We start from the raw sequence: 23,660 nt of genomic DNA, 5'->3' as shown, positions 1-23,660 counted from the left end.
AACAAAGAAGTGTTCACAGCAATGGGAGAATCGACAGCAGTCAGAAATTTCTGATGCTGTTAGTTGATTGGAGGAGGTAATAAAATTCGGCATATTAAGAGTCAGATGATGTGATGTATTAGATGATGTAATCAGAAACAACACATAAAAGCAGGTGAATTGTTGAATTGTTTACTCCTAGGACTGAGACATTTGTGCAGAAATCTGTGCAAATGAATAAATGTTCTGCATTCTTATCTGGACTCCATGACTGCCTTATTGATGATAAAAGTTTTTTCCATGACAGTGGCACTACCAAAGAAAAGGGATTTGATAAACTGTTCATAATACCCTGCGGTGGGTTGGCACCCTGCCCAGGATTGGTTCCTGCCTTGTGCCCTGTTTTGGCTGGGATTGGCTCCAGCAGACCCCCGTGACCCTGTGTTCGGATTCAGCGGATTGGAAAATGGATGGATGGATGTTCATAATACCAAACAATACATTTAATCCCACACCTATGAAAAATAATGTTCGAACACCTTGCAGGAGAGACTGAGAAACGCAGTTGCAAATACAGTGGAACATCGGGTCACGAACATCTCAGAACACGTACAAATCGGGTTACGACCAAAAAGTTCGCCAAACATTTGCATCTGTTCACGACCACACACTCGGTATACGAACAAGCCAGTTTCCCTTCTGGTTTGTACACGCCGATGATTTCCACACGTGTTCAGTCTCTCCCTGTACATTGTTCTCGATCAGACGTGCATTCGCTGTGAACTCTTTGTGCTCTATTTCGTGTGCTTTTGCATTAATTTTGCAATTAACCATGGCCTCTAAGCAAGTGAAGAGTGGTAGTGTTGGTGAGAAGAAAGGTTAGAAGAAAATTGAAATCAAATTAAAGAAAGAAATTATTGAAAAGTATGAGCGTGGCGTTCGTGTTACTGATCTTGCTGCCGAGTACAAGAAGACAAAATCTACGATTTCGACTATTTTAAAGCAGAAAGAGGCCATTAAAGCAGCTGATGTGCAAAACGAGTTACAATATTAACCAAGCAGAGGCCTCAAGTGCTGGAAGAGGTGGAAAAACTGTTGCTAGTGTGGTTGAACGAGAAGCAACTTGCAGGGGAATAGCGTGAGCGAGGTGATCATATGCGAGGAAACCAGGAAGATTCATGGCGATTTGCTGCAAAACTATCCTTCTACGAGTGGCTAGTTCTTCCTCCTCATTTTCTTCATGCCAGAACTCGACTCATGCAAGGTTAGTTTTCTTGGTTATTTATGGTTAGTTTTTGTATAAATTAAGGATTTTTCACATTTTAAATTTTTTTCCCTGTGCTTAAAACTCATTAAAAAAAAAGTGTTTACAGCGAGCGGGTCATAAAGCTATTAGCGTGAACTCCTGCAATGTTACTTTCTTGGTTGTTTATGGTTGGTTTTTAAATAAAGTTCAGATTTGTTCAAATGTTCCTTTTTTGCCCTGTGCTTAAAACTCATTTAAAAAAGGTGTTAAAAAAAGTCTGGGCTCTAGCCGGGCCACCCAAGGACATTCACAGAGTTGTCCTGAAGCCACTCCTTTGATATCTTGGCTGTTTGCTTAGGGTCGTTGTCCTGCTGAAAGATGAACCGTCGCCCCAGTCTGAGGTCAAGAGTGCTCTGGAGCAGGTTTTCATCCAGGATGTCTCTGTACATTGCTGCAGTCATCGTTCCCTTTATCCTGACTAGTCTCCCAGTCCCTGCCGCTGACAAACATCCCCACAACATGATGCTGCCACCACCATGCTTCACTGTAGGGATGGTATTGACCTGGTGATGAGTGGTGCCAGGTTTCCTCCAAACGTGACGCCTGGCATTCACACCAAAGAGTTCAATCTTTGTCTCATCAGACCAGAGAATTTTCTTTCTCATGGTCTGAGAGTCCTTCAGGTGGCTTTTGGCAAACTCCAGGTGGGCTGCCATGTGCCTTTTACTAAGGAGTGGCTTCCGTATGGCCACTCTACCATACAGGCCTGATTGGTGGATTGCTGCAGAGATGGTTGTCCTTCTGGAAAGTTCTCCTCTCTCCACAGAGGACCTCTGGAGCTCTGACAGAGTGACCATCGGGTTCTTGGTCACCTCCCTGACTAAGGCCCTTCTCGCCCTATCGCTCAGTTTAGATGGTCGGCCAGCTCTAGGAAGAGTCCTGGTGGTTTCGAACTTCTTCCACTTACGGATGATGGAGGCCACTGTGCTCATTGGGACCTTCAAAGCAGCAGAAATTTTTCTGTAACCTTCCTCAGATTTGTGCCTCGAGACAATCCTGTCTCGGAGGTCTACAGACAATTCCTTTGACAAATTGGGATCTGCTGACATCCTCACAGTCACTGAATGAGGCCACCTATACTGTCACCGAATATATTCAATTCTGTGAGTCTATGATCATTAAGAAAAAATCTGTCAAGGTGTACCCAAACAGTAAGCCATGGATCACTAAAGAGGTTAAAGCATTACTATTGCAAAAGCAACATGCACATCAAGAAAATAAGTTAGAAGATAAGCAAATTTTACAGCAAAGGATTAACAGGTTAATTAAACAAAATAAAAAGATGTATGGGGAAAAAATCAAGAGGTGGTTCAATGATAACAATCCAAAGCAGGTCTGGAAGGGACTAAAAACAATTACAGGACTGGGCCCTAAAATGAATGTGGATTTTCCAGCTGACAAAGACCACAAGCTTTTAGCTGATGAACTGAATAACTTTTATGCCAGATTTGAAAAAAGTGATTTCAGCACCCAAAATACAGAAGTAAAGGAGATGCTTTATAAAAACACCAGGTATTCTGCTGTGATTGGGTTCAGTTTAACTGAAGTGGAAAAAGGCTTGCGGAAGGCCAAAACAAACAGTGCAGTGGGACCAGACGGCATATCAGGTCGGCTCTTAAAGTCTTGCTCTAAGCAGCTCTCCCCAGTTTTTCATTTGCTTTTTAACTGGTCTCTGACCTGTGGTATTGTACCAAATCTGTGGAAACAATCAATCATCACCCCTGTATCTAAGGTTTCTAGGCCAAGCTGTTTAAATGATTACAGACCAGTGGCACTTACGTCTATTCCAATGAAATGCTTTGAACACTTGGTGAAAAACATTTTAATGACAGAGACAACGTCTTTTCAAGACAACAATCAATTTGCTTATTGTGCAAACAGAAGTGTGGAAGATGCTCTGCTTGTTATCTTACATCAAATCTATACCTTTCTTGATCAGCCTGGTTCATATGTCAGAGCACTATTTTTGGATTTTTCTTCAGCGTTCAATACTATACAGCCTCATATACTGATTGGGAAATTAAACAGTATGAATGTAAACCCATTTATCACACTATGGATTCAGAACTTTCTTTTAAATCGTTCAGACAGTTAAAGTTCAGGACACTTTTTCAAAAGCTCTTCATTCAAACACAGGAAGTCCACAGGGGTGTGTCTTATCACCATTACTGTTTACTCTGTACACAAGTGACCGGAGACAGAACATTGACCACTGCTCCATTATTAAGTATGCGGATGACACCATGATCATAGGACGCATATCTGGGGAGGATGAAAGCCACTATCTAAATCAAGTGGACTGTATGGTAATCTGGTGCAATAAAAACTCTCTCAGTCTGAATGTAACAAAGACCAAAGAAATGATATTTGATTTTAAGAGACAGAAATCTGTATGTTCACCTATTGTAGTTCTGGGAGAGGAGGTAGAAATAGTGAATGAATATAAATACTTAGGAACTTACCTAGATAACAATCTTAACTGGAATACAAATACAAAAAAATTATTTTCTAAGTGCAACCAGCGCTTATTTCTCCTCCATAAACTCAAACTATTTAAAGTAGACAAGGACCTCATGTTGTCCTTCTATCGTAGTATGATCCAGTCCGTGATCACTTTCAGTTTCATTGCCTGGTTTAATAGTCTGACAAACCAAAACTCAAAAAAGCTCCAGCAGATTACGAAGTATGCAGCTAAAGTTATTGGGGCTGATGTAGATGATTTGACTAGTGTGTGTCAGAGGGCAATGCTAAAGAAACTGGAAATCATCTCAACTGATGACAGACATCCATTACATGTAGAACTAAACTTCAGTAAATCAGGAAGGATAGTTGCTTTGAAAATCCACACAAATCGCTCCAGAAACTCCTTTCTTCCTAGTGCCATACGACTTTTCAATAAGAAATATCGGAGATAATGTTTAAGGTTTTGATATATATCCTGTTACCTTTTTTTTTTTTTGGTATAGATATGTTTTATCTAACTGCCTTACCTTAACCTTTCTTATTTCTATTTGTATGTTTTATTTCATTCTGTCTGTTACTTGTTATTAGATGCAACTGAGAAGGCAAATTTCATGTTTTCCTGTGTAAACATGACTAAATAAAGAAACCTAACCTAACCTAATGCTTGGTTTGTGCTCTGACATGAATTGTCAACTGTAGGACCTTATATAGACAGGTGTGTGCCTTTCCAAATCATGTCCAATCAACTGAATTTACCACAGGTGGACTCCAATGAAGCTGCAGAAACATCTCAAGGATGATCAGGGGAAACGATGCACCTGAGCTCAATTTTGAGCTTCATGGCAAAGGCTGTGAATACTTATGTACATGTGCTTTCTCAGTTTTTTTATTTTTAATAAATTTGCAAAAACCTCAAGTAAACTTTTTTCAGGTTGTCATTATGGGGTGTTGTGTGTAGAATTCTGAGGAAAAAAATGAATTTAATCCATTTTGGAATAAGGCTGTAACATAACAAAATGTGGAAACAGTGATGCGCTGTGAATAGTTTCCAGATGCACTGTACCCGGGGGTTCATATGAACAACAAACTGGACTGGTTTGACAACACAGTGGCGCTGGACTAGAAGGGCGAAAGAGGAGCCTGGACTTGCTAAGGACACTCAGGACTTTAGATGTGTGCAGCAAGCTGCTGTAAATGTTCTACCAGTCTGTAGTAGCCCAGTGTAGTGTTTCGCGCAGCATTCTCTTGGGTAACCAACCTGAGCACAAAAGACGCCCAATGCCAGAAAAAAACTTCTCAGGAAAGTCTGCTCCATCATGGGGTGAACCCTAGACACACTATGAGCAGTTATGGAAGAAAGAAGATGAAGGCAAAATTGGATGTCATCATGAAAAATTCCCTTCATCCCCTCCAGGAGGTGCTCTCTTAGAGCACTTTTAGCCACAGAGCTCATTCAACCACAGTGTGTTAAGAAGCGCCACTTAGGGGTGTTTTTTTCCCACTGCTATCAGGCAATTCAATGCTTCCACCCAATCTACTTGTTAACTTTATTTTTATTTACTGATTGATTGATTGGCTATACAGGCTGGTCCAGATCTAATTATGCAACTTTTAATACAATGCAGGAAAGCACCTGCTGTTCGACTGACAACCTTTTCCCCGCCATTTTGGAATGCAGGGCAGGTGCTGCCATCTATTGGCAACAAAAATAATTTTTTGTGAATTCTCTATGTAATAAACGTAATAAGTTATAGCGTAATGAAAATTGCATAATTAGCTCTGGACCACCCTATATTATCTGACATGTGAGTCTGTATCCTTTATTTTTAGGTTACTGCTGCTGTATGCCTTTGAATTTTGCCATGGGATTATTAAAGTTTATCTAATCTAATTTACTGTTGAATATGCAATTTAATGAAGGAATTCCCATTTATTGGAATTATGATAGTTGCTTTACAACATACAGAGCCCAAAATGAAATGTGCTATTTATCAATCTTTGTTATAATTTTTCAAATGAAAACCAGTCATTACCAACTCCAGCAGCTTTCAATGTATCATTTTCTTTTAGAAGAAGTTTATCATCATCTTCCAAACTCATTATCAACTCATTAGTCTGAAAAGAAATAATGGAAAAGTCAGATTAGACATTTTGTTTTAATTCCTTATTCTCTATTGCTGCCTGTGTGCAAAAGTCTGTTGTAAGCTCTATGGAGGCCAACGTAACTGAGATATGATGAAACCATTCAACTCTTCAATCCAACAGGGAGAACGTGACCTCAAAGAGCACCCGTAAAGTCACTGCCATTTCACCTTCTCCAACCCTGACCACTGTCACAATAAGAGACATCGCAAGAAGGTTTGGGGCAGCCACCCATATATTGTAGTCCAGGCTGCAAAAGTTATGAAAAATAGCACAGGGTAGTTTACACTACTGAGTCCAAGACAGAACTGATCACCAGAGGAAGGGGAGTGGCTTTTATGGAGGGTTGACAGGAAGTGGTGTCACCCTTGGGGCGGGGACCGGTAGTGATGTCATCCTCTGACCCGGGACCGGAAGTGATGTCGTCCTCGGACCCGGGACCGGAAGTATCTTCCTCTGGGCTTTGGCACCTGGTGGGATTTCCCGGGAACGGTCTTGTAGGGAACTGAGAAAGAGAGTCAGTGCACTCCTCCGCCCCCTGGTCGGACAATTTGTTATGATTAAATAAGCCCTTCAGCTGCCTCCCACTCGCACGTGTTTGACACCACATTTAAATAATTAATAATTCATATCCTTGTGACATGTCAGGTCTCTTCTTTTCTTAATCATTAACAATGAACTGTGGTAACGCTAATTAGAAGACACTGATACATGTCTTTGGCTGTATAAAAAGTCCCAGCTACAAAGTTTAAATCACTTCACAGGAAGACGTATAAAATGTTGTTCTTCTAATAGGACATGTCAGAGTCTTAATTGTGTCAATCTGACACAAAGATTAACCAACCACTGAAGTCACACTGTAAAATCGTGACAAGCATGGAGTATAAAATTGGGCCCTTTTTGTAACCTGGAGTAAAAGCCATCTTCAAATCTTGTTGGCCTGCAATAATATTTTAATTTTACATCCAAGAATATGTAAAAGAAAGAGCTTTGAACCTCACTGCCCACTAGCTGGCATTTATAATGACAACTGGCTGCTTTAGATTCCTTTCGTTTTTCAGTAATCCGACTTAAACTCAGTGTCGAAAACCAACTGAAAGGTGTCGAGGAACCAAGACAACAAAGATGAATATATAATTGCTTATTCTAAATTGTCAAAGTGGGAGTACAAAGGGTACTGTTGTATGTGTGTGTGAGTGAGCACTGCTATGTACTGGTACTATGTCCAGAAATGATTCCTACTTTATGTACAAAGCGTGCAGAATATGGTCCGGCATCACCAGCTACCCTGAATTGTATTAAACAGGTCAGAGAATATTGTATTCTGATATACAAGAATAAAGATCATCTATGTGATGATGCTGGTTCCTTACAGACTCCCTCTTCCCATTTGAGAGTCCGCCAAACCAACACCGTCGATAGTTATGACTGAGATGAGCTGACAAATGAGGACAATTCTCAGATGAAGCCAGAGGATGGTGCAAAAAGTACAGAGTGCTTTTATTTAAAATCAACAAACGAAAACAGATGTGTCCAAACAAAAAGTGCAGTGCTCCACAGTTCCAATAAATAATCCATAAAAACAGTGAAAAGTGGGGATAAAAAGCAATAAATAAATCCGTTAAAAATAAGAAGTTAAAATGCAGTCTCTCACTTCACGATCTCAGCACACCTCCATCTCTCATTCTCCCCGGCTCACCCATTTTTCGCATAGCCAGCGGAGAGTCCGCAGCCACGAGCTCCTTTCGGCTGACCTCCATCTTGGCTGCCTCCAGGCATCACAGCCAGACCGTCCGAGGTTGGCTCTCCTCCCTTCTTCCTTCATGCTCACGTGGTCGCACCTCAGTAACGTAGGCAGGGCACCTGCCTTGCTCGCCACACTCCACCCGAATGCTCAGTGGGGCGAACTAGCCCCAAGAGCGCCACAGCTAACGCTCCTTCACGGGGCCCCAGCTTGCACTGCTTCCGCCTCTCAGGTGGCCAGATCCTCCTACTAAGACTGCCTTTCACATCTTCTAACCTCTTTCACTCTTTGTCTCATTTTTCCTTTTCTCGATTTCTCCTTTACTTCTCCTCCTTCTTTCTCTCCCCTTGTGCCGGCCCGTATATATACATGTCTCCGTGGACGCAGCGCCTTAATCACACGCCACAGGAAGCCAATGAAGCAATTGATAATGACCGTACCCTCGCGTGCAGGTGCGACTCACCCCAACTACCTCATTAACTCCCTGCGGTCATGCAATCGCGCCCACGGAGACTGACACGGCTCTATGGATTTAAAAACCTGGCCATATTTTTTTGATGCCGCGGACCCACTATACCACCATCTAACATTGTTTTGTTCTAAATAGAAAAATAGGCCAAAACATCCATTTACAGTTGTGCTTGAAAGTTTGTGAACCCTTTAGAATTTTCTATATTTCTGCATAAATTTGACCTAAAACTTCATCAGATTTTCACTCAAGTCCTAAAAGTAGTTAAAGAGAAACCAGTTAAACAAATGAGACAAAAATATTATACTTGGTCATTTAATTATTAAGGAAAATGATCAAGTATTACATATTTGTGAGTGGCAAAAGTATGTGAACCTTTGCTTTCGGTATCTGGTGTGCCCCCCCTTTGCAGCAATAACTGCAACTAAATGTTTCCGGTAACTGTTGATCAGTCCTGCACACCGGCTTGGAGGAATTTTAGCCCATTCCTCCGTACAGAACAGCTTCAACTCTGAGATGTTGGTGGGTTTCCTCACATTAACTGCTCACTTCAGGTCCTTCCACAACATTTTGATTGGATTAAGGTCAGGACTTTGACTTGGCCATTCCAAAATATTAACTTTATTCTTCTTTAACCGTTCTTTGGTAGAACGACTTGTGTGCTTAGGGTCGTTGTCTTGCTGCATGACCCGCCTTCTCTTGAGATTCAGTTCATGGACAGATGTCCTGACATTTTCCTTTAGAATTCTCTAATATAATCCAGAATTCATTGTTCCATCAATAAAGGCAAGCCATCCTGGCCCAGATGCAGCAAAACAGGCCCAAACCATGATACTACCAACACCATGTTTCACAGATGGGATAAGGATCTTATGCTGGAATGCAGTGTTTTCCTTTCTCGAAACATAACGTTTTTTATTTAAACCAAAAGTTCTATTTTGGTCTCATCCGTCCACAAAACCTTCTTCCAATAGCGTTCTGGTTTGTCCATGTGATCTTCAGCAAACTGCAGACGATCAGCAATGTTTTTTTGGAGAGCAGTGGCTTTCTCCTTGCAACCCTGCCATGCACACCATTGCTGTTCAGTGTTCTCCCGATGGTGGACTCATGAACATGAACATTAGCCAATGTGAGAGAGGCCTTCGGTTGCTTAGAAGTTACCCTGGGGTCCTTTGTGACCTCGCCAACTATTACACACCTTGCTCTTGGAGTGATCTTTGTTGGTCGACTACTCCTCGGGGAGGGTAACAATGGTCTTGAATTTCCTCCATTTGTACACAATCTGTCTGACTGTGGATTGGTGGAGTCCAAACTCTTTAGAGATGGTTTTGTAACCTTTTCCAGCCTGATGAGCATCAACAACTCTTTTTCTGAGGTCCTCAGAAATCTCCTTTGTTCGTGCCATGATACACTTCCACAAACATGTGTTGTGAAGAGCAGACTTTGATAGATCCCTGTTCTTTAAATAACACAGGGTGCCCACTCACACCTGATTGTCATCCCATTGATTGAAAACACCGGACTCGAATTTCACCTTCAAACTAACTGCTAATCCTAGAGCTTCACATACTTTTGTCTCTCAATGTAATATTCGATCATTTTCCTTAATAAACAAATGACCAAGTATAATATTTTTGTCTCATTTGTTTAACTGGTTTCTCTTTATCTACTTTTAGGACTTCAGTGAAAATCTGATGATGTTTTAGGTCATATTTATGCAGAAATACAGAAAATTCTAAAGGGTTCACAAACCTTTAAGCACAACTGTACCTATTCTGTGTACAGTTTATAGAGTTTTAGGAACATCGTGTGCAAGGCAACGATTAACCAAGGTAAAACACCAGTCCATTGCAGAGCACAACAGCATGCATGCATACATTCGCTTGTCCAGGGTGAATTTGTAGGATCTAATTCACCGAACACTTTGTGGGGGGTATTGAATGTAGAGTTTCTTTTTGATTTTAAAGCATACTGTCGTATTTATGTAGTAGCTTGATCTTATTTGTATGGTTGGGTTGTATTTGGTTGTAATGTTTCATTTTCAAATAAACGTCACGCGTGTCATTGAGCTACTGGAGGAAAGCAGAGTCCCCAGAGAAAACTGACGTAGACAATATGAGAATTCCACACAGGCAGTGACCAGGTAGAGATTCAAACCTGGGAAACTAGAACTGTAAGGTTGGACTGCCAGCCACTGTGTTACTAAGGTAAGGAAAACAACTAATAAAATAAATGTCAATTTCATAGCACTGTATAGTAGAATAATATATAATACTTACTTTGGCTCCATGAGGCTGATGGATGATCTTCATGGTGTCTGTAAAAAATGTAAACCGTTAGTTTGGTTTAACACTGACAGAACTATTACGCGTGTGACTTGAATGCTGCCATTATGATGTATGTGGTATATTGCCTTAGGTATAAATTACATTTTTAATCGACATATCCAGAAGAATGTTAGTTTGCTAAAGTTTTATACCATGCCCTCCACAATGTTTGGGACAAAGACAGATTTCTCCTTGATTTACTCCTCTGCTGCACAGTTTAAAATTACAAATCAAGCAATTCAGACAAATGAAAGTCTGCAATGTGCACTTTAATCGTAAGGGTATTTGCAATCATTTGGATCACACAACACTTTGTCTACATGGTCGCCTCATTTCGCCATAATGTTTGGGTCTATTTAAAGATATCATATTTAGGACTTTGTTGCATATCCCAGCATGCAATTGACTGCTTGAAGTCTACGATTCACACACATCAGCAAGTGCTTCTCTGGTGATGCTCTGCCAAGCCTCTAATGCAGCCATCTTCAGCTCCTGTTTGTTTCAGAGGCTTATCCCCGTAGGTTTTCTCTTCAGCATATGGAAGGCCTGCTCAGTTGAATACGCAATTCAAGAATTTTCCATTTTTTTCTTTGAAAAACTCCCGTGTTACCTCAGCAGTATGTTTGGATCTTTATCTTATTGTAGGATGAAGCGCCGTTCAGCGAGTTTGGAGGGGTTTATTGGAATTTGTGCAGATCAGATGTTTCTGTACACCTCAGAATTCATTGTGCGTCTGCCGTCAGCAGTTTCATCATCCATGAAGAGAAGTGTGCCAGGACCTGTGGCAGCCATACATGCCCAAGCCGTAACACCCCCAGCACCATCATGTTTAACAGATGAGGTGCTCTGCTTTGTTTTTTAGGGAGTCTCCACACTTTGCTCTCGCTGTCACTCTGATGCAGGTTCATCTTTGTCTCGTCTGTCCACAAGACCTTTTTCCCCAAATTCTGCAGGCTCTTTAAGGTCCTTTTTCGTAAACTGTAATCTGGCCATCCTGTCGTTGTGGCTAACTAGTGGTTTGCATCTTGCAGTGTCTCCTCTGTATTTCTGGTCATGAAGTCTTCTGCTGATAGTCGTCTCCGACACGTCCACATCGGACCACTGAAGACTGTTTCTGATCTGTCAGACAGGCGTTGAATGCTTTTTCTTGACCGTAGCAAGGATTCTTCTGTCATCAGCAGTGGAGGTCTTCCTTTGGCCTACCAGTCCCTTTGCGATTACCGAGCCCACCAGTATGTTCTTTCTTCTTAATGATATTAGACAGTTGATTTCGGTCATCCTAAGGCTGATGTGTCCAATGGTTTTAATCTTGTTTATCAGCCTCATGATGGCTTCTTTCAGTTTCATTGGCACAGTTCATGTCGTCCTGTTGAACTCCAGACTCCAAAGGGTAGAAGCAAGCCGGGGTATCTTATAAAGCCATAAAACCCACCTGAGGAATCATAAACACCTGGGACACAAATTGTCCCAAACATTATGGGGCCCTGAAATGGTTAGGGGCTTGTAAAAAAAAATGTTGTCATTTCTACATGGTGTGACCAAAATGTATGCAGATCCCCTTAAATAAAAGTCTGCAAGGTGCACTTATGATTGCATCTGAATTGTTTGATTTTGCGATTTTTAAACTGTGGAGCAGAGGGGGAAATGAAAGAAAATGTGTCTTTGTCCTAAACATTACTGTATCTAAATGTGCATTTACGACAAATAATCTATGGCAAAGATTCTGGAGAAGCAGATACAGGAAAATGATATTAAAGTAAACCGTATTAATATTGCAAATTGACATACCATACTCGAATTTCTTGAATGGAGGAGGAAGCCCCGATGCTGACAAAATCTCTGCAAGCAAAAATCAATAGAGTAAGAAACTCCTGATACACATTTATACTTTGAGCTCTCAAGCAAGTCTTAACACCAGATAGTAAAACATTTAAGATGATAGTGTTGCCCAAAACAGCTTCCAAATTGCAGTGTTATAATTGCTTTCATTATTTTCCTGCAGGTTCTTCCACAAGTTGGTTAACCAAGTTGCTCAGGATTCATTGGCAGCTTTGCTCATTGTACACCAGATCCTTCATCACTAGGCCGCAATGCTTTCCTACTGGGATGCTAAATTATTACTTCCTAGGATGAAATTTCCAACTTCTGAAGAAGTAAAAAATATTAAATCAGACTAACTTGATTTGAGCATGAGAATACAGCGCTATGTAAAAGTTTGGGCACCCCTGATAAAAGTCACTATATCACTTTATACAGTAACTTGCTAAGCTTTTGTAGCAGCAACTTCATTTTAACATATTTTATACCTTATGGAAACAGCAACATTTCAGTAGTGAGATATTTTTTATTGGACCAACATAACCAATTTAACTCTTTTAGGGTGGTTGTCGACTTTCGTCGAAAGGAGGGGTTGAGGGCGCATGTCGACAAAAGTCTACATCCAGGGGTTGAGGGTGACAATCAGCTGTTAATGATGACAAAACTCACTGTTACGTCACAGGCATTCCCTCTCTTCTTGGAGGAATGTTAAGACTCATTGACTCTGCATCTAATCCATGCATGTGCTTGAGTTACGAAAAGTAAACAAATGTAAACAAAGGCGAGATGGCATCGACATCTCATGAGGGAGCGAAACAAGTGCAGAAAAGAAAATACTTAGCAGACGATGTTTTGCGCATTATTGCTGAGTCGGACTCCAATTTTTCAGAATCTGATTTTGTTGACAGTGATCAGGAGATCGAGCAAGAGAGTGAGGAACTGGCATCAGCTGGTCGATCGGCTGCCAGCTGAGCGCATTTGCGCAGCCAACGCACCTACGGCAAGGTTCATGTGGGAGGAATACCCAGACCTTGATCCGTGGGTGCCAAACTGGCTACCGGACTTCACAAGACGGCATGGCTTGCTATTGCACACGACAGATTACCAGCCGCTGGGCCACTTCAGGCTGCTCTCTCCTGAAGCTGCTTTTCCGCTATTGTCAGACGAGAGAAACAGGTATAGAGAGCATTTTTTGAATCGCGGGCTGCGCTTGCAACGCATTCTCGTTTTTCAAAGTGGAAACCCACAACAAAAGACAAGATGAAGGGCTTTGTGGCATTACAAATAGAGATGGGACTAGACTGGTGATATAACTTCTGGGAGCATTGGTCCAAACGTGCTTTTGGACAGGTTATGCCGCGTGATGTTAGGTACGTGCTGCTGCAAAGTTTTATTCATTCTGTGATAACCAGAAGCAAATCCCAAGGGGTGAGCCGGGCTATAACCCCATGTATAAAGTTCAGCCCCTGCTTGACATTGTGGGAAAAAAAATAAAAAAATTCAGGAAATCCCACTGTATGATTTGTACAGAATTTATTTGTATTGCACTGCTGCACATAAGTATTTGAACACCTGGCACTCAGCAAGAATTCTGGCTCTCAAAGACCTGTTATTCTGCCTTTAAGAAGTCCACCTTCACTCCACTTAGTAATCTTAATTAGTAGCACCTGTCTGAGCTCTTTAAAGACACCTGTCCACCCCACAGTCAGTCAGACTCCAACTACTACCATGGGCAAGACCACAGAGCTGTCAAAAGACACCAGAGACAAAATTTTGGACCTCCACAAGGCTGGAAAGGGCTACGGGGCAATTGCCAAGCAGCTTGGTGGAAACAGATCAACTGTTGGAGCAATTGTCAGAAAAAGGAAGAGGCTAAAGACGACTGTCAGTCTCCCTCAGACTGGAGCTCCATGCAAGATCTCACCTCGTGGAGTATCACAGATGATGAGAAAGGTGAGGAATCAGCCCAGAACTACACGGGAGGAGCTGGTCAATGACATGAAGAGAGCTGAGACCACAGTTTCAAAGGTCACTGTCAGTAGAACACTACGCCGTCATGGTTTCAAATCACGCATTGCACGGAAGGTTCTCCTGCTCAAGTCATCACATGTCCAGGCCCGTCTGAAGTTTGCCAATGACCATCTGGATGATCCAGAGGAGGCATGGGAGAAAGCCATGTGGTCAGATGAGACCAAAATAGAACTTTTTGGTCTAAACTTCACTTGCCGTGTTTGGAGGAAAAAGAAGGAAGAGTTGCATCTCAAGAGCACCATCCCTACTGTGAAGCATGGGGGTGGAAACATCATGCTTTGGGGGTGCTTTTCTGCGAAGGGGACAGAACGACTGCACTGTATTAAGGAGAGGATGAATGGGGCCATGTATTGTGAGATTTTGAGCAACAACCTCCTTCCCTCAGTCAGAGCACTGAAGATGGGTCGTGGGTGTTCCAACATGACAATGACCCGAAGCACACAGCCAGCATAACCAAGGAGTGGCTCCGTAAGAAGCATATCAAGGCTCTGGAGTGGCCTAGCCAGTCTCCAGACCTAAATCCAATCGAAAATCTTTGGAGGGAGCTGAAACTCCGTGTTGCTGAGTGCCAGCTTCGGAACCTGACAGATCTAGAGGAGATCTGTGTGGAGGAGTGGGCCAAAATCCCTGTTGCAGTGTGTGTGCAAACCTGGTCAAGAACTACGGTAAACGTTTGACCTCTGTAATTGCAAACAAAGGCTTCTGTACCAAATATTAACACTGATTTTTCTCAGGTGTTCAAATACTTATGTGCAGCAGTGCAATACAAATACATTCTGTACAAATCATACAACGGGATTTCCTGAATTTTTTTTTTTACATTCTGTCTCTCACAGTGGGAATGCACCTACAATGGGAATTTCAGACCCCTCCATGATTTCGAAGTGGGAGAACTTGCAAAATCGCAGGGTGTTCAAATACTTATGTTCCTCACTGTATGTGAGAAAGTGCAGCAACAGACAACTGAAAAGGAAGCACCAGTGCAACTCGTATTGTAAGCAGTGCAATGTGGCAATGCATGCAACAGGCTGCTTTGAGCGAGATCATACTTTGCAGGACTTTGCTGCGTAACATGTATGTGAAATCATATAGTATGCAGGCTCATACAACATGCAAGACAGTAACATTTGTCAAAAAGAAATATTTTTTGTTGATTTGACATGTTAAACCATTGCTTTGTGTTCTTTTTTTTAAAAAAGTTAAGTTTTTGGAAAAATATTCAGCCCTGGGAGAAAAGATGATGGTGATGTGATGGTGTCCTGCAGCGGTGTAGCTGTTCCCTTTCTTCAACATATCCAAAACTTTTACCTTTTCTGCAATCATTTGCATCTTCTGTTGGCGCTTGGACACGGCCCCTGAAGCAGTAGGAGGAGCACGTTAATGCTGAATGAGTGAGATGAGACTTCCTGGTTAATGCAGCACTCCGTCGCTAAGCCAATCAGCAGCACACAGGAACTTAATTGCGTGCTCTGATTGGGTAGCTTCTCAGCCCTCCGCCAATAGCATCTCTTGTATGAAATCAACTGGGCAAACCAACTTAGGAAGCAAGTACCAGAAGTAAAAAGACCCATTGTCCGCAGAAACCCGCGAAGCAGCGAAAAATCCGCGTTATATATTTAGATATGCTTACATATAAAATCCGCGAAGTCGTGAATCCGCGAAAAGTGAACCGCAAAGTAGCAAGGGATTACTGTATTGTTTCTTATATGAGTAGTGTGGAGAGGAGGGTGCTTTGTGCACGTGATTATTGTAAAATAAAGAAGTCTTGGACTTTTACCTGGTGTTTGGAGTGGTACCTGAGGGTTCAAGAGGTGGATCGATACCTCTACTGCTACATGAGCTAATCAAAGCAATTTTGTGCTGCAACCTGTCAGCATTAAATGACTACAGGTCTTCAAGTTAATGCAGTTAAAAGGGTGCCCAACTTTTGCACATCCCTTTTTTACATTTTATTTTATTTTGTATAACTCAATAACGCTACACCGAGAATGTTGGTCTGATAAACATCCCCTTGTCTACATTTCTCTTGTAACAAATGGAATATTTCTGTGACCTTCTCTTATGAAGATGGAGCAAATTATCATGCAGCCTCCGAGGAGTGCCCAAACTTTTACATAGCACTGCATTTGGAACTTTACATTGCAAACATTTATTCACAGGGCACATTTGTATTTCTTATGAGGCCACAGTGTTGATGAATTAGGTAGCATTTCCCACTTTGCAGTGCTCCAGGTTCTTCTCACAATTTAAGGTCATACAGTTTAGTAACTGACCTTTTATGCGCCAATCAAGTCTTTTTTTAGTCGAAATTGGTCGATTTAGATTGGCTGTCGATCATTGGGAGCATCCCTACAAGAACAAGCCCTGTGTGTTCTAGACTTTCCTTGTGTATGGGTCGACGAGATTCTCCCAGCACCAGTAAAGGACACCTGGGACTTCACGTGTGGAACCGGATTACAAGTATGTTCAGAAACGTGCGTAATCCATTTCTTATGCAAAAGTAGGGACTGATAAAACACGAATGAGCTGTGAAAATTGGCTTAACGCTAAGACAAGTCTCAACCATCTAAAAGTCCTATGCAGACCTTTTTGGTGTTGGCATTTAAGGGACACGAGGCGTCACACCAAAGTAAAGTAATTAATCCATTTTCGATAATCAATACAGGTGAAACAATCCTTATGTGCACACGTTCATTTTTCACGTGCTGACTGGAATACACAAAAATAACCTTTTTTTTGACAGTTGAATTAATAAATTTTGTCAAGGCCAACATTATGGGTTTTTTCTGGGGATATATAAGATCAGTGTTATGAATAAAAATCATTTTCTTAAAATGATGTATGATGTTACAAGCCATGTCTTGGAGGAAAGCTAACGCAGAAACAGAAGAGAATGTTCAAACGCCACACAGGCAAGTGGGTGAGGATTCCAGACTTGTGGGCCAGCAGCATTAACTACTGGACCACCTTCAATGGTTATGAATTGTAAGAACTGTGAAGTCACCTGGACCCAGCATTTGACTAGAAGCATGCATCAAGTGCAGATGGGGAAAAAAGGAACAGAAATGAAATAGAAATATAGAAACAATACAACCACATGGTGAATGACTCATGGAATTAAACTGAAAAAAGTGTAAAACAAATGTTGTAATTTGACTGGAAATTATATATCATTACAGTGAACAGACTTTACCTGCTCTCACAAAGGCAAGGAACTCTTTGACGGTCTGGTGCAGCTCCACATTTCGGAAAACCACCGGTCTGAAATTGCAGTGCTCAAAGGAGCGCACGAGGCGTACAGTGACGATGGCTTTTTCAGTTGTCATTTGGTGGAAACGTCCTTAACATAAAAACATATTTATACAACAATAATATTAATCCCATTTTATTCAGTTCAGTTCATCGCTGTAAATTACATTTTCGTTGACTATTCCAGAACACTGCACACATTTGCAAATTATGATAATAATTTATTATAATATAAATAACGCATAATGCCTCACTGTGACTAAGAAAGCCAAGTCATAAGTTTTGTTTATTTTTAATTTTTTTGTTCTGACCAAAGTGTGTATGTTTGTTTATTTACTTATCTATTTATTCATATAGTTATTTAAAGAGCTTCTATACAAAGCGAAATTTCCCCCTGGCGACACATAAAGTTCTATCCAACTATATAGTTAAAACGCAAAAAAGCTAAAAAATGCAATTTAGATACTGAACTATACAAACATACATACCAACTGACCTAAAACAAACTCGCTGTAAATGAGTTTAACATCTTCACATATGTTCGGCTATCGTAATGGGCAAAGACGCTTTCGTTTTCAGCGGAGCTTTAAACTAACCTCACCTCAAGATATCTGAAATCTTGTCGGAAGTTGTTAACGGATTATTTACAGGTTAGTAATAAAACTTCCAGTGCCATGTAGAATATCCACAAATCCTTGTCTGAAACGGTAACTTCATAACGAAATGATTGCATCACGGACCTGAAACACTGAAACACACGTAGGCAAACAAAACGAGCTCAGATGACATCGATTTGCAGGGCGATAAGCATGAAGATGAGATGGAAGCAACTTCTCTTGTCTGAGAGCTGTCAAGTAACTGTCAAAATCTAATGAGTGCAGGTAGGACATGTGCGCTTTTAAATCGTGCAAATAAAATTTAACTTTTCTGTGCGAGAATTCGTTTTTATAAACAGGGTATGAAGATATTTCGCAGCATTTGCTAACCATCTATTTATTTTCTTGAATTCCGCTTAAGGCAAAATCAGGTCGAATAGAACAATACCACAAACCTGAAACCTCTGTAAGTGGAATGTAGGGAAAGAGAATCACCCCCGCTTGAAACGTCGAGGTGGGTCTGTGGGTCTGAATATTGCCGCTTCGTTGGACGTTTATTTAAAAGATAGACGGGCGCAGCCAGCATCAAGGTGTTCTTGGACCAGGGTCGGGTTTTTGTCTGGGGGGTGTGGGGTAACGATAGTGGTGGGGGATAAGGGGTGTTGTTTGGTTGGACATAGTGTTGCCAGCTATTTTTAACAGAAAGTTACTAAACTTTGTTTAAAAGTCGGCAGAAGTCGCTAGATGACGTCATGTCCTCATTTGCATACCCGTATTAAAAGGAACCAACTAAAAAGGCTTTACTGACATTTCAATAAATCATAGTGCATACAAATATAATTACAAGAAATTATTTAAATAGAATAAACAGAACTGTGCTGTACAAAGCAAAAGATGGAAAAATTAAATCCAAATTTCAAGTTACACTAATGTATCTCACAAATGATGCATTCGACACAAGAGGAAAAACAACACACATATACTAAGCTTACATATCAAACAAGATGAATAGTAAAATGCACAATGTAGATTTTGGATAACTAGTTAAAATATTTTCAGGTAAAATTTTTGTACACATTTGTTTATTGGCCAATGTTAAAGTAAAAGTATCTTTATTCAGTCAATCTACTATAATAAAAAGCTTCAATGTATTCAATAAACATACAGTCAATATTCCTATTAATTAAAATATTTCCAATAAATATTTTTAATTGTTCTTCTAGTGAATTAATTCCAAAAAACACTCAATTTTACTATTTACCCCCCCCATTGTCAAATATAAAGTTAAAGATATCAAGTAAACAAATTATCCTCCCTCCCAATACATCACTACAATACCCTCCTCTTATTCTATGCATAATTTCAAACAAAAATGTCTAATATACTGTATATAGAAGAACCCTTTTTTTTGGTTATGAATGGTGGTGTGGATTGCTTTGAAGAGTTACATGGTTTTAATTTTTTAATGTGTTTTTGAATTAACTATTTTTTTTATTATCACATTTTAGCACAGAAGTCTGCCTCGTAGTAAAGACAGTATTTCCTACAATTATAACCGATGCAGGGCTTCACCTGTCCTTTGCAATCAGGGTTTGACTTCCATTGTTTTCTGTACTTTTGCAAATATCCATCCATCCATATTCCAACCTGCTGAATCCGAACACAGGGTCACGGGGGTCTGCTGGAGCCAATCCCAGCCAACACAGGGCACAAGGCAGGAACCAATCCCGGGCAGGGTGCCAACACACCGCCGGAAACCTACAAACACACCAAGCACACACTAGGCCCAATTTAGAATCACCAATCCACCTAACCATGCATGTCTTTGGACTGTGGGAGGAAACTGGAGCGCCCGGAGGAAACCCACGCAGACACGGGGAGAACATGCAAACTCCACACAGGGAGGATCCGGAAAGCGAACCCAAGTCTCCTAACTGCGAGGCAGCAGCGCTACCACTGCACCACCCTCTTTTGCAAATATAACTTTTAATAATAATAATTCTTTGCATTTATATAGCGCTTTTCTCACTACTCAAAGCACTCAGCAATTGCAGGTTAAGGGCCTTGCTTAAAGGCCCAACAGAGCAGAGTCCCTATTGGCATTTACGGGATTCAAACCGGCAGCCTTCCAATTGCCAGTGCAGATCCCTAGCTTCAGAGCCACCACTCCAGATGTGTCCAGAGGGGATGTCTTCATCGAGTAAAGTAGTTTAATGTCATGTGTGTTCAGTGCAATGAAATTCTTACTGATATTAAGAGCAGTTAACAATAATAAAATACTGACATAACTAGACAGCACCAACTGCCAATATGGATTATTTGCACTTTACATCGTTCTTTTGGGTAGCTCACTATCCTTAAAAGGACTGCTTAGATGGAGTTCCGTTTGTAACTTTTCAGGCTTTCCATTTTTGTAGGCTGCCCTGCTGCTGGCTCTGAAGCTGGTCATTTGCATGGTGGAATGGCAGCTCACAGTGGTGGTGACTCATCCCCAGGCTGATGCAACTTGTCAGCACCATTACATAGCCTTCTCTTCCAAGTTGCTGTTCCCCCGCAACCTCTTCCAATTCTTTGAAGCAGCACACAAACTCCTCAGATTGGTGGGGTGGTCTTTGTTTCCTTTGTGGAAACACAACATATCAGCCAGGGTCTTGAGATCTTCATTGTCTGTAAGCGCAGCAGGGCTGTTGAGTGCTACACTCTCATGCAGTATAGCAGAAGTGTTTAACGCTGCACTTCTGTGTGGTAATCTGTCCATTACATGTGGGCAGGTGAACCTCCTTGTCTGGAGCTCTCTGGTGTTGTCTCTCAACTGTCTTCCTTCACTGAGATGATGGTGCAAGCAGTGTCCAGATCTCAGCTTTTAGGCTCCCCCTTCCCTGCTGCTCTGCAAAGCTTCTATGATCCTCCTCATCCTTTGCCTGCACAGCCTTACCTCTGGCATTGCTTCACACTGCTTACCTGCAGCCAGCGGAAAGACGATCTGCCATACTTTCCCCCAGCTCCTTGAGCCTGAAGTTCTGTCGGTGACTGTGCATCAAGGCAAACAGACAATTGAAAGACGCCAGCCTCTGCAGCACCACCACTGCTTCTCCATCTGCTAAAGTCTTTTTACCTGTATGGGTGCTACAAACGGTACTGCAGATCATGGATATGCCGGCTTTAGATGCTCTGAGCCTATGATAGTAAATCTTAACTGAACTGATTACACAATATTGTATTTTTTTGTCAAATCACATTACATTTTTGAAAAAGCCACTGCATGTTTCTAAGCTCGCAATAATAATCAGCACACAGGGTTACATGCTTTCTGTGGTGTAGCCTGTGCCTGCACGATAAGAAAATACGAAGGAAATGAAAGGAGAAAAAACAGATTCTAGGCCGTATCTACACAGCAAGGAAACAGATTAAATGAAATACCACAAATAATTTAGTACTTTTAAATAGTGCGTGGGCAGAGAGGTGGCTCTGAGGCTAGGGATCTGTGCCTGGTTTGAATCCCGTAAATGTCGGGAGTAACTCTACACCATTGGGCCCTTTATACCCTGCAATTGCTCCATCTACATGCTACACCGATCACTCTCCCACTTGGACAGAGGCAGTGGTGCTGTAAGAATTATGTTTCTAGACTTCTCTAGTGCCTTCAACACAATCCAACCTCTGCTCCTTAGGGACAAGCTGACAGAGATGGGAGTAGATTCATACCTGGTGGCATGGATCGTGGACTATCTTAAAGACAGACCTCAGTATGTGTGTCTCGGGAACTGCAGGTCTGAGATTGTGGTCAGCAGCACAGGAGCACGGCAGGGGACTGTACTTTCTCCGATCCTGTTCAGCCTATATACATCTGACTTCCAATACAACTCGGAGTCCTGCCACATGCAAAAGACAGAAGAGCAGAGGGTGCAGACCTATAAATACCTGGGAGTGCAGCTGGATGATAAATTAGACTGGACTGCCAATACTGATGCTCTGTGTAAGAAAGGACAGATCCGACTATACTTCCTTAGAAGGCTGGCGTCCTTCAACATCTGCAATAAGATGCTGCAGATGTTCTATCAGACGGTTGTGGCGAGCGCCCTCTTCTACGCAGTGGTGGGCTGGGGCAGCATAAAGAAGAGGGACGCCTCACGTCTGGACAAACTGGTGAGGAAGGCAGGCTCTATTGTAGGCACGGAGCCGGACAGTTGTGACATCTGTGGCAGAGCGACAGGCGCTGAGCAGACTCCTGTCAATCATGGAGAATCCACTGCATCCACTGAACAGGATCATCTCCAGACAGAAGAGCAGCTTCAGCGACAGACTGCTGTCACTGTCCTGCTCCACAGACAGATTGAGGAGATCGTTCCTCCCCCAAACTATGCGACTCTTCAATTCCACCCGGGGTGTGGGGGGGGGGGTAAACGTTAACATTTAACATTATACAAAGTTATTGTCTGTTTTTCACCTGCATTATTATCAATCTTTAATTTAATATTGTTTATTGTATCAGTATGCTGCTGCTGGAGAATGTGAATTTCCCATTGGGATTAATAAAGTATCTATCTATCTATCTATCTATCTATCTATCTATCTATCTATCTATCTATCTATCTATCTATCTATCTATCTATCTATCTATCTATCTATCTATAGATAGATAGATAGATAGATAGATAGATAGATAGATAGATAGATAGATAGATAGATAGATAGAACTTTATTTTATCCCTAGCAAAAAAGCTGTCTTTTTACAGAGGCTTTTAAATTAATTATTAATTTTTTCAAACATTACCAAATACTGCTTCCTGTTGTAGAAGTCCTGTGTTCCCCATCATCCTAATCCATAGCACCAAGTGGCACCTCTGCCCCAGATCTAAGTAAGATTGAATGCAAGTACTAGACTAAATTTTACAGCATATGGACAAACAATAATATTTAATCTCAGACAGTGTGTGATTGTAATTCCAGGTAATAGGTGCTGCCTATGAAATACAAATTTATCTTAAAACAAGATCACTTTGTAAATATAAATTAAACCTACTTTTTATGGGACAGACAGACAAACAGAGATAGATAGATAGATAGATAGATAGATAGATAGATAGATAGATAGATAGATAGATAGATAGATAGATAGAACTTTATTTGTCTCCAGCAAAAAATCTGTCTTTTTACGGAGGCTTTTTAATGAAATAAATACATCAACTAATAGATAATATGTACACATACACTATGGTCAAAACCTACATGAGAATGAGTAAAAAGGAAGAAAATTTAATAAAGAAATAAAACTTCTGAACTCACAGTCACAGTTACAGTGAGTCGGACTTGACAGTTAGAATAAGAGAACTGCAAATGTATGGGGTGAGGGTGCAGCAGGGATGGACCGGCCATTGGAGCTAATGGGACAATATCCTCCCACAACTCATTCCGGGGGGTGGATTTCAGTCAAAAATCCATTGAGTGACACTCCTTATCCCAGGTACTCCCTCTTTTTGTTCTCCCCTTCACTACACTACTTTGTGCGGAACCCTGTAACTTCAATATTAAAAAA

The 23,660-nt window shown here is 41.3% G+C and overlaps 1 protein-coding gene across 7 annotated transcripts in view; it reads right to left on the bottom strand.

The window, feature by feature from the left end:
- Nucleotides 1–23,660, bottom strand: part of c8h2orf76 (chromosome 8 C2orf76 homolog) — a 331,828-nt gene that overhangs the window by 2,144 nt on the left and 306,024 nt on the right. The window contains exons 1-5 of one of the 7 annotated variants that reach the window (XM_028807964.2): nucleotides 18,580–18,678; nucleotides 17,473–17,619; nucleotides 12,219–12,269; nucleotides 10,383–10,420; nucleotides 5,782–5,863 (exon numbers count right to left, since the gene is read on the bottom strand). In XM_028807964.2, the coding sequence (XP_028663797.1) occupies nucleotides 5,782–5,863; nucleotides 10,383–10,420; nucleotides 12,219–12,269; nucleotides 17,473–17,605 (304 nt within the window). In that variant the 5' untranslated portion in view covers nucleotides 17,606–17,619; nucleotides 18,580–18,678. Of the gene's footprint in view, nucleotides 1–5,781; nucleotides 5,864–10,382; nucleotides 10,421–12,218; nucleotides 12,270–17,472; nucleotides 17,620–18,016; nucleotides 18,283–18,579; nucleotides 18,679–23,660 lie in introns of those variants that run through there. The other 6 variants (XM_028807962.2, XM_028807960.2, XM_028807958.2 and 3 more) reach the window with 6 other exon arrangements.

The sequence above is a fragment of the Erpetoichthys calabaricus genome, chromosome 8 (genome assembly GCF_900747795.2).
Source record: "Erpetoichthys calabaricus chromosome 8, fErpCal1.3, whole genome shotgun sequence".
Taxonomy (NCBI): domain Eukaryota; kingdom Metazoa; phylum Chordata; class Cladistia; order Polypteriformes; family Polypteridae; genus Erpetoichthys; species Erpetoichthys calabaricus.
The sequence above is the reverse complement of the archived record's forward strand: the minus strand, read 5'-3'. Positions and strand labels throughout refer to the sequence as shown.